The following is an 11555-nucleotide window of genomic DNA, read 5'->3' as shown; positions in this document are numbered from 1 at the left end:
TGTGTGTGTGTGTGTCTATGTGTGTGTCTATGTGTGTGTGTGTGTCTGCCTGTCTGTCTGTCTGTCTGTCTCTCTGTCTGTCTTTCTCTGTCTGCCTGTCTGTCTCTGTCTCTCTCTGTGTCACTGTTTGTGTCTGTGTGTCTCTCCCTCTCTGTCTGTCTGTCTGTCTGTCTCTCTTGTTCTGTCTCTCCCTGCCTGTCTGTCTGTCTCTCTTGCTCTGTCTCTCCCTGCCTGTCTGTCTGTCTGTCTGTCTGTCTGTCTGTCTGTCTCTCTTGCTCTGTCTCTCCCTGCCTGTCTGTCTGTCTGTCTGTCTGTCTGTCTCTCTTGCTCTGTCTCTCCCTGCCTGTCTGTCTGTCTGTCTGTCTGTCTGTCTGTCTGTCTGTCTGTCTCTCTTGTTCTGTCTCTCCCTGCCTGTCTGTCTGTCTGTCTGTCTCTCTTGCTCTGTCTCTCCCTGCCTGTCTGTCTGTCTGTCTGTCTGTCTGTCTGTCTCTCTTGCTCTGTCTCTCCCTGCCTGTCTGTCTGTCTGTCTGTCTGTCTGTCTGTCTGTCTCTCTTGCTCTGTCTCTCCCTGCCTGCATGTCTGTCTGTCTGTCTCTCTTGCTCTGTCTCTCCCTGTCTGTCTGTCTGTCTGTCTGTCTGTCTGTCTGTCTGTCTCTCTTGCTCTGTCTCTCCCTGTCTGTGTGTCTGTCTCTCTGTGTGTCTGTCCCTCTCTCGCTCTCTCTGCCTGTTTGTCTGTGTGTCTGTGTGTCTGTCTCTCCTGTCTCTCCCTGTCTGTCTGTCTGTCTCTCTGTGTGTCTGTCCCTCTCTCGCTCTCTCTGCCTGTGTGTCTGTGTGTCTGTGTGTCTGTCTCTCCTGTCTCTGTTCCTGTCTGTCTGTCTCTCTGTCTGTGTGTCCGTCTGTCAGTCTCTCCCTGCCTGTCTGTCTGTCAGTGTGGAAATCATTCTCCACCCTGAATGCAATCTTTGAAAACAATTTTCGTTTTTCGCCGACTGATGCGGTGTGTGTTTCCCTGAAGGGGACCAGATCAGCCATAAATTGTCTTTGTGTACCCTGCCTCAGGTTAAGAATAGACTCATCCGCCCTCCCTGTGATCTATATGTATAGGGTTTGTTTTTGTGTCCGTGTGTTTTTTTGTGTGTGTATCGTACCTTGTACCTCATTCAAACTTTTCACCTAAACTCCAGTCTGTGGTTTCCTCGCTCCAAACAGCATCTTTTAGGTCACCTCTTTGTCAGATGGTAATCACAGGATGAAGGAGAGCCTTCAGTATTAAACGTCCCCTGCAGCAGCAATGAGAGAGAGGGGATGATAGAAATGATTTAATTCTTGGAGAGGAGGTAGAAGAGGCTGTAAAACTTTAAAGAAAGGCAAATCTGCAGGAGTCGACAACATGCCAGCAGAGCTAGTGCGGGCTGGGGGAGATACGATGATCAGCGCTTTAACTTACATTTGTAATGAGATACGGAAGACGGGACAGTGGCCCAAGCCTTGGACACAATCACTCATCGTCGCACTTCCTGAAAAGGGCAACCTGCAACAGCGCAACAATTCCCGCACCATCAGGTCTCATCAGTCATCCTGGCAAAGTACCGCTGAGGATTACACCGAACAGACTGAAACCGCAAGCGGAACTGATAACAGCAGAAGAGCAGGCAGGGTTTAGAAAGGGAAGGAGTAGTACGGAGCACATTTTTAACCTCCGAATTCTGCGCAAAGACTACCTACGACGCCAGCAACAACTGAACCACGTTTTCATTGATTTCAAAATGGCGTTCGACAGAGTCTGGCGTGAGGTATTATGGGCCACCATGAAGAAATGCAACATCAGCCCAAACCTTGTATGAGTTGTTGAGCGACTATATGACAAGGCAACTAGTGCAGTGTACTACAGCGGGGCGACTGGAGACCGGTTCTGCACGACGGCAGGCATCCGTCGAGGTTGCAACTCTCGTCAACAGTTTCCTGGAGAGAATAATGGCAGATACACTGGAAGACCATGAAGGAACGGTCAGCATTGGGGGTGGGGGGGGAATCACAAACCTCCATTTTGCTGATGACATTGACGGCCTGGCCGGGAACGAGCAAGAGCTGACCAGCTTGGTTGAACACCTTGACAGGACATCAAAGGCATACGGCAGGGAGATCAGTGCCCCAAAAAAAACACAAATTAATGACTGATAACATCCTAACATGCATGTCTTTTTGGTGGTGGGAGGAAACTGGAGCACCCGGAGGAAACCCATGCAAACTCCACACAGAAAGGACATTGGACGGCCTGGGGTTCGAACCCGGGACCTTCTTGCTGTGGGGCAACAGTGCTAACCACTGGGCCACCGTGCTGTAATTGGTTCAGTTCTGGTCTGAGTTCTGGTATATTGCAAGTTTATGAAGCTTTACTTTTGGATTTTTCCCCTCTTTTTCCCCCCAATTGTACTTGGCCAATCACCCCGCTCTTCCGAGCCGTCCCGGTCACTGCTCCACCCCCTCTGCCGATCCGGGGGGAGGGCTGCAGACCACCACAGGCCCTCTCTGATACATGTGGAGTCTCCAGCTGCTTCTTTTCACCTGAAAGTGGGGGGTTTCACCAGGGGGACGTAGCGCGTGGGAGGATCACGCTATTCCCCCACTAGCGCCAACCAGAGGAGGCGCTAGTGCAGCGACCACGACACATACCCACATCCGGCTTCCCACCCGCAGACACGGCCAATCGTGTCTGTTGGGACACCCAACCAGGCCGGAGGTAACACGGGGATTCAAACCAGCGATCCCCGTGTTAGTAGGCAATGGAATAGACCGCCATGCCACCCAGATGGACGCTTCATCACAGCATTGTCACAGAATCATAGCATCGTAAGATGGTGACAGATGTACTTTTACAAACCCCCCCCCCCAGTTCAGAGTCGGTCGTTCCCTCTTAACATAGATGACCAGTACATCTGTCACCATCTTACAGGGCTGTGACTGCAGCATACCCGTATCCTCTGTGAACAGCACACGTTGCCATTGAAACTGTAGTTCGTGGCCACACTCGTATTTGCATATGAAACTGGTCGTTACGCCACTGTATGGTTTATAAGGGTGGGGACACCTGCAGTCAGTCGAGACTGAGGAGGTCTCTTCTATGACGATGAAACGGATCTGTCAGTGAAGGTCGCGTCCGGATGAACTGATTCAACTTCCTCTGATCGTCAGTGCTGGTTTTTCATATCATCCTCTATTCAGAAAAAAATAAATAAATCCAATCCGCAAATACAGTAGACCCTAAATATGTCAGCTGAAGGAGGCTCTCGTAGACGTTCCCCTTTTTTGGGGGGGGAAATCAACCCTTCTATGGTGAGGACTGGAGCCTGTCTAGCCACAACCCATCAGCATTTCTATTGTTTGGTCAGAACAAATGTTCGGAGAATTTGTGGATTGCCGAGGAGCAGTCAGAGAATCAATTGTATTTGTCTCCGTGAAAATGTGTGTTTGATGAAAATCTAGACGACAGCTGCTGTGTCTTAACTCGCTCCAATAGAAGGAATAGCATGCGCATCAAGGCCCCAAAGCGGCCGAAATCTGCTGCCGGCAAAGAATCTCACGCACGGCGGAAACGGCGGCATCGGGAGCGGCGATGGAGCTGGCCGTGTTAAACCGGCTAAACTGAAATGCGTGTGCGGGGAGTCTCTGGTGGCCCGAGTTTGATCTCTGCACAAACTCTCTGCCAGCAGACTGAGAAAACAGACTTAAGGGGGGGCTGCGGCGAGCTGAACTTCTGCGGGTCACGGGGACGCTCCGTGCCGGGCCGGCGTCGTGAAGTAGGTTTGTCATGACGGCGTACATGAAGGTTTCAATCAGACGACTAATTAGTTTAAAATGTACTCTGATACTTGGCACAAATGCATCTCTTGTTTTTTTCCCCCATTTTTTCCCCAAATGTACTTGGCCCCAATTACCCCACTCTTCCGAGCCGTCCCGGTCTCTGCTCCACCCCCTCTGCCGATCCGGGGAGGGCTGCAGACTACCCCATGCCTCCTCCCATACATGTGGAGTCACCAGCCACTTCTTCTCACCTGACAGTGAGGAGTTTCACCAGGGGGATGTAGCGCGTGGGAGGATCACGCTACCCCCCCCCCACGAACAGGCGCCCCGACTGACCAGAGGAGGCGCTAGTGCAGCAACCAGGACACACCCACATCCGGCTTCCCACCCGCAGACACGGCCAATTGTGTCTGTAGGGACGCCCGACCAAGCCGGGTTAGGTTAGGTAACACGGGGATTCGAACCGGCGATCCATACACCCGAGCACAAATGCATCTTTGCCCCTCCCCAAGGCAAAAGCGGGCGAACTGGTGCATGCACGTGAAGCTGTACCGAGTCCGCATTTGCATATTAAATGAATTTGTCTGTCAAACTTGGAGCACACATCTGCTCGAGGCGTCTGAGGTTGTCTCAGCCTGGGTATGGCGGCAACTCCTGACCTGAAAGCAAAATGAATAAAAGTTTTTTTTTTGGTTTTTTTTTAGATGTGCACCGTTACCGTGTATGATCTCGCAGCCGAGCCGTGATTCGTCACCACGTCACGTTTTGGCGAGTGTTCTGGCAAGACCTTCAGATGAGTGAGGGGGGGGGGGAGCGAGTGAAAGGGAGGAGAAGAGGGACGTGGGGAGACGGAGGGGAAATGTTTGAGAAAAGAGGACGAGAGGAAGCGCTGGACCGTGGAGGCGACGGCCGTCGCTGCAGAACTCATTTTCTCCCCCCCCTCCTCCTCCCCTCCCCTCCCCTCTCACGCTCATCCCTTGCTCCGGGGTGTACTTTCATCGTGTAAAGTGGAGGGGGTTGGTGGGGGGGGGCGACATTTGGGGACGGATAGAGACTTAAGGCGGAAGAGAACGAGAGAGTCGAGAAATGGGGGGGATGGATAGTAGCGGGGAGGGAATGGGGGGTGTAGGAGAACTTGAACAGGGAGAGGGGACCCTTGCCACCTTTAGAGATGGCAGGAGACGAGGGAGGCCGAAACACGTCTGACGTGTTTCCATCTTGGCGGCTGATTCTGGCTGGATGACCGTCTGCTCTCCTCCTCATCATCTTCTTTCTGCTTTATGTTTCGGCTTCAACGGCCCATCGCTAACATTTTAACAGCCACTATAAGTAGACCGTATTAATGCTAGTGGATTTAACTTTTACTATCATCCAGTTTTACTGTCGGTGGTGTTTAAGCCTGTGAATCATATGCATATCTCCATTATGCACAGTGGTTAGCATAGTTCCTCACAGCAAGGAGGCCCTGGGTTCGAACCCCAGGCCATCCCAGGTCCTTTCTGTGTGGAGTTTGCATGTTCTCCCCGTGTCTGAGTGGGTTTCCTCCGGGTGCTCCGGTTTCCTCCCACCATCAAAAAGACACGCATGTTAGGGTTAATACCCCTGCCTGTGCCCATGAGCAAGGCAGTGGGAAGAAGACCTGGAGTTGGTCCCCGGGCGCTGCAGCTGCCCACTGCTCCTGTACAATAGGACGGGTTAAATGCAGAGGATGGAGAATAAAATGTGGAATAAAGTGGCTTTCGTGTCCTCTATGTACTGCATTGTGGGTATTCTGGATTCAGACACTATATTCGGTTCAGGGTAAATTCCTCTGATGTCACTTATGTTCATTTTTTCCCCACATTTGCGGATTTGACTCCTTGAAAATGAATCCAGCAGGCAAATCTATATTCGGTAGTATTTGCACATGTTACTTAATCCTGCTCAGGGCCACCAGACGGGTGGCGGTTTCCTCGCGTACCACAACAAGAGTCCAACATTTTTACACAGTCGCAGAAAAGATATTCGAGATTCAAAGTCAATACGTTTTGCTGAGATTGATAACATGCTCTGGCACTGTCTGAGTTCCCTCAACTCTTCAAACAACACCCATCTGCTTCTTCTCCAAGAATATCTGAGCAGCTTAAAAGTTGTTTTTTTATATATATATATATTTACTACTTACTACTAGTGGACCCAGGGCTAACAGAGACCTTGTTCTTGCACTGCAGAATCCTCAGTGGACAGTTTGAGTGATTTTTGAGTTATTGTGGATCCGCATCTCCTCTTAACACGTTGTCCTCCTGGTCATAGTGAGCATCTCACATTAACGTCTGCCAGTTTGCAGTTATGGCGGGTCATGGTTAGCTAGCTGATGACGCAGCAGCTGAGCTAGCCATGGTGTCTTTAATAGTCATCGATGATCTTTTGATTAAGGCCTGTTTCACAACGCCACTTGTCGTTCGTGTTGTTTCTCAGGTTCGTGGGATCAAAGGCGTGTTCCTGGCCAATCAGAAGGTAGATGGTAAAGTGACAACCCTCATCACCTATAACAAAGGGCGGGACTGGGAGCCATTGGCTCCGCCCACCACTGACATGAACGGCAAGCCTGTAACCTGCAAAATGGTATGCATCATCCCTCAAAAAAATATTTCTCTGTTTCTTTCTTTCTGTCTGTCTCTCTCTCTCTCTCTTTTTCTTTATTCCTGCCTTTCTTGTTCTACATCTCTCTCTAAAAAAGGTAAAAGTCAAACTTGGACTACTTCAGTAATACCTTTTGTACTTTGCAAAGAGTTACACAAAGTATTGTTGTCCATTACTGTTGTGTCTGTGAACCTCAGGAGAGGAGTGAGATATTTACAGGCGGAGAGTGCAGGAAAAGAGGAGTGAGATATTTACAGGAGGAGAGTGCAGGAAAAGAGGAGTGAGATATTTACAGGAGGAGAGTGCAGGAAAAGAGGAGTGAGATATTTACAGGAGGAGAGTGCAGGAAAAGAGGAGTGAGATGTTTACAGGGGGAGAGTGCAGGAAAAGAGGAGTGAGATATTTACAGGAGGAGAGTGCAGGAAAAGAGGAGTGAGATATTTACAGGAGGAGAGTGAAGGTAAAGAGGAGTAGGATATTTAAAGGGGGAGAGTGCAGGAAAAGAGGAGTGAGACGTTTACAGGAGGAGAGTGCAGGAAAAGAGGAGTGAGATGTTTACAGGAGGAGAGTGCAGGAAAAGAGGAGTGAGATGTTTACAGGAGGAGAGTGCAGGAAAAGAGGAGTGAGATGTTTACAGGAGGAGAGTGCAGGAAAGAGGAGTGAGATGCTTACAGGAGGAGAGTGCAGGAAAGAGGAGTGAGATATTTACAGGAGGAGAGTGCAGGAAAAGAGGAGTGAGATATTTACAGGAGGAGAGTGCAGGAAAAGAGGAGTGATATGTTTACAGGAGGAGAGTGCAGGTAAAGAGGAGTGAGATATTTACAGGAGGAGAGTGCAGGAAAAGAGGAGTGAGATATTTACAGCAGGAGAGTGCAGGAAAAGAGGAGTGAGACATTTACAGGAGGAGAGTGCAGGAAAAGAGGAGTGAGATATTTACAGCAGGAGAGTGCAGGAAAAGAGGAGTGAGATGTTTACAGGAGGAGAGTGCAGGAAAGAGGAGTGAGATATTTACAGGAGGAGAGTGCAGGAAAAGAGGAGTGAGATATTTACAGGAGGAGAGTGCAGGAAAAGAGGAGTGAGATGTTTACAGGAGGAGAGTGCAGGTAAAGAGGAGTGAGATATTTACAGGAGGAGAGTGCAGGAAAAGAGGAGTGAGATATTTACAGCAGGAGAGTGCAGGAAAAGAGCAGTGAGACATTTACAGGAGGAGAGTGCAGGAAAAGAGGAGTGAGATATTTACAGCAGGAGAGTGCAGGAAAAGAGGAGTGAGATATTTACAGGAGGAGAGTGAAGGTAAAGAGGAGTAGGATATTTAAAGGGGGAGAGTGCAGGAAAAGAGGAGTGAGATGTTTACAGGAGGAGAGTGCAGGAAAAGAGGAGTGAGATGTTTACAGGAGGAGAGTGCAGGAAAAGAGGAGTGAGATATTTACAGCAGGAGAGTGCAGGAAAAGAGGAGTGAGATGTTTACAGGAGGAGAGTGCAGGAAAAGAGGAGTGAGATGTTTACAGGAGGAGAGTACAGGAGGAGAGTGCAGGTAAAGAGGAGTGAGATATTTACAGGAGGAGAGTGCAGGAAAAGAGGAGTGAGATATTTACAGGAGGAGAGTGCAGGAAAAGAGGAGTGAGATGTTTACAGGAGGAGAGTACAGGAGGAGAGTGCAGGTAAAGAGGAGTGAGATATTTACAGGAGGAGAGTGCAGGAAAAGAGGAGTGAGATATTTACAGGAGGAGAGTGCAGGAAAAGAGGAGTGAGATGTTTACAGGAGGAGAGTGCAGGTAAAGACGCTGTGACAAACATGAAGGAGATACTCATCTAGTGCTGCTATCTGTCTTGTGAACCACACTGCACTGAGACTAGCCAGCATAGAGCTATAAGTCACCCACTGCCAGATATCCATACATCACACCCTACAAAGAGAGAGAGAGAGAGAGAGAGAGAGAGAGAGAGAGAGAGAGAGAGAGAGAGAGAGAGAGAGAGAGAGAGGAGAGAGAGAGAGAGAGAGAGAGAGAGAGAGAGAGAGAGAGAGAGTGAGTGTGTTTTGGGTTCATTTCCAACATCACTCTATTCAGCTGACAAGATATGAAGGCAGATACAGATGTCATCTCATCCACAGAAGCAGGAAGTCATAAATAAAGATGGTAGCTATAGAAAGGGGAACACACACACACACACACACACACACACACACACACACACACACACACAAGCTGAAATATTGACCTCTCTTCCCTCTGGCTTATCCATTGCTCACCTTAATAGCCAGCCTTGCAAAACAAATGAGTTGCGTTACACCCCCCTCCCCCCCCACCACCCCCTCCATCTAAAGTCAGCAGTTATCCCCGCCTCGGTTATCCCCGCGGTCGGCACGGCGACCGCTGACGAGGCTGAGAGATCGCTCCACGTCTCCGGTACCGTCTTTGATACTAAGTCACCGCGCCAGACAAAGTCGTACACCGGATCTCACAGCCGGTGTTTGGGCTGTGGAAGACAGATACTGTTAGTGTCACCCCCACCCCCCTCCTCCCACCTGACACACTGCGGGGGGGGGGGGGAGAGTAATGGCCTCTGGCATGCACGCCAGCCGTTTGTAATGAAGCCTCAATGAAGCGATGTGTTGTCAATTAATAACCCCAATCTGCGTTTAATCTACTGCCTCGTGGCGCCGCCGAGCCATTTAAATGGTTCCTGATGTTTTCCCCCCGAGGGCAGATTTATTGTTTATGTGCAGCACGCGGGCCGTTCGAGTCTATGGAGGAGGTGCACGGTAATACCGCTTTCTATATCTCGCCATCCAAGACATACGATATTAGCGGTCGGTCGTCATGTGTGTGAGCATTTTGGAGTGTGCACATGTAAACTGAAGCTACTTCCGTACCTCACAGCACGAAGGTCCTGGGTTCGAGCCCCGGGGGTAGTCCAACCTTGGGGGTCGTCCCGGGTCGTGTGGAGTTTGCATGTTCTCCCCGTGTCTGCGTGGGTTTCCTCCCACAGTCCAAACACAGGGAGGTCAGGTGAATTGGCCGTCCTACGTGTGAGTGCTGGTCCTGTGATGGTCTGGCGGTCTGTCCAGGGTGTCTCCGGGCCTGCCGCCGAGTGACTGCTGGGATCGGCTCCGGCATCCCGCGACCCCGGTTGGGATAAGTGGCTTGGATAATGGATGGATGGACCAACCAGAGAGCAGCTGTGTTTCAATAAATAGCGCCTCTACTCTTGAATTAATTTACATTATACCCCCCCGTAACACCACACACACACACACACACACATTCTCAAAGGCATACACATATACATTGTTTACACAAATATAATTTTTTTATTAATTAATATATTCATTTCCCTAGCCTGACTGTCACCTGCACCTCCACCTGCGCTGGGCGGACAACCCGTACGTGTCCGGGACGGTCCATACCAAAGATTCTGCCCCCGGTCTCATCATGGGCGCTGGTGAGTCTCTTATAGCCATGTGATAACAGTAGTCGATTATCGCTAGAGCTGAGAAGACAGTACTGCACAATGTTAGACCTGTCTTGTGTGTGAGGTTGTCTGCATGTGGTGGTGGTGCCTGAGATGAAACGATACAAAGTCAAAATCCGGAAGGAGAGGCGTGGAGGACTGTGTTGCTGAAACACTGTCCTGTGGTTATATTTGGGCGGTGGTTATGTTTAGCCTTAAGGTTAGATAGAGGTTAAGTTTAGGGTAAGTTCTCATTCCATTCTCATCATCATCATCATCACCATCATCGTCGTCATCATCATCCAGCGTCTGTATGAGATGCGGTGGGTTAAACCACTACCTAACCGTTACCCTAAACTTAACCACCACCTAACCTGTATGTCGTTAATATTCATATATCTTGTTAGCGCCGGCGCCTCACAGCAAGAAGGTCCTGGGTTCGAACCCCAGGGTTGTCCAACCTCGGGGGTCACCCCAGGTCGTCCTCTGTGTGGACTTCGCGTGTTCTCTCCCCGTGTCTGCGTGGGTTTTCTCCGGGTGCTCCGGTTTCCCCCGCCATCAGAAATATGCACGTTAGGGTTAATACTCCCACCTGTGCCTCTGAGCAAGGCAATGGAAAGAAGAACCGGAGTTGATCCCCGGGTGCTGCACGGCGGCTGCCCGCTCCTCCTAGCTACACAGGTAGGATGGGTTAAATGCCCCATGGCGATTATAAAAGTAGTAAAGGAAATATATATATATATATATATATATATATATATATATATATATATATATATATATATATATATATATATATATGAAGCCGGAGTTTAGCATTGGAGTTTATGGAACAGCCCCTGCATGTCTCTAGAAAAGTCACATCTAACATCAGTTTGCCAAAGCGTGGATATGTAACACTATGAGATGAGTACGTGTTGGAATACCATAACCGATGGCCTTTCCAGTTTAGCAGAGTCTGTGAGCTCATCGGGGCCTCCTTAGCGGTGGTGCTGTGGGGAGGCTCGTTGTCTTGTTGTGCGTATAGAAGCTTGCCGACACATGCCGGTGTAGCGTGACGTTCATACTTTGTCGTCTGCCTTTGTGTGTGTCCGCGCAGGCCGTCCCACAACACCGCTATATGCAAATAACAAAAGTGCCCATACTGGAAAGTGTCTCTCCTCTAGAGGCGGACCTCTATTTATCCCAGAAAGGGCTTTGATACAGATAATCTTTCTATTTGTGCCGTGGTGAAGTAAAACACGCCGCCTTACGAAAGAGCACTCAAACACTCAGGGGAGTGCACTCAGATCCCGGCAGTTTTTTATTCAATATCTCGCCCTGTTTGTTTTTGTGTGGGCATCCCGGGAAGAGGGCTAAAACCGGGCTCCCTAAGTGAACAGCGTGGGGGTGCCTGTGAGGAACTGAGCCATCCAAGCTCTACCTCACATCTCCCCCCCCCCCCCGGCCTGCTTCCTCGCTGTGTAAAACGAGAGGGAAAATGACCCCTCCTTCATAGGAAATGATTGCCTCAGCCAGGCGGGCCTTCGGTCAGACGATGTAAAATTCACCCCCGGGTTTTTCACCCTCTCCTTCTCTCTCCAAATTTACATCCAATTGGGGAATTTCCAGGATCTACCCTGATTTTACATCTCTCTCTCTCTCTCTCTCTCTCTCTCTCTCTCTCTCTCTCTCTCTCTC

General features: G+C 49.8%; 1 protein-coding gene across 1 annotated transcript in view; it reads left to right on the top strand.

Moving 5' to 3' along the window:
- The window catches only part of sorcs2 (sortilin-related VPS10 domain containing receptor 2), a 95724-nt gene that overhangs the window by 59819 nt on the left and 24350 nt on the right, over positions 1 to 11555 (top strand). The window contains exons 8-9 of the mRNA XM_056300229.1: positions 6258 to 6404; positions 9764 to 9866. Coding sequence (XP_056156204.1) covers positions 6258 to 6404; positions 9764 to 9866 — 250 coding nt within the window. The remainder of the gene's footprint in view (positions 1 to 6257; positions 6405 to 9763; positions 9867 to 11555) is intronic.

Source organism: Lampris incognitus, chromosome 20 (genome assembly GCF_029633865.1).
Source record: "Lampris incognitus isolate fLamInc1 chromosome 20, fLamInc1.hap2, whole genome shotgun sequence".
In the NCBI taxonomy this organism is placed as follows: domain Eukaryota; kingdom Metazoa; phylum Chordata; class Actinopteri; order Lampriformes; family Lampridae; genus Lampris; species Lampris incognitus.
This window is presented reverse-complemented; position numbering and strand designations above follow the sequence as displayed.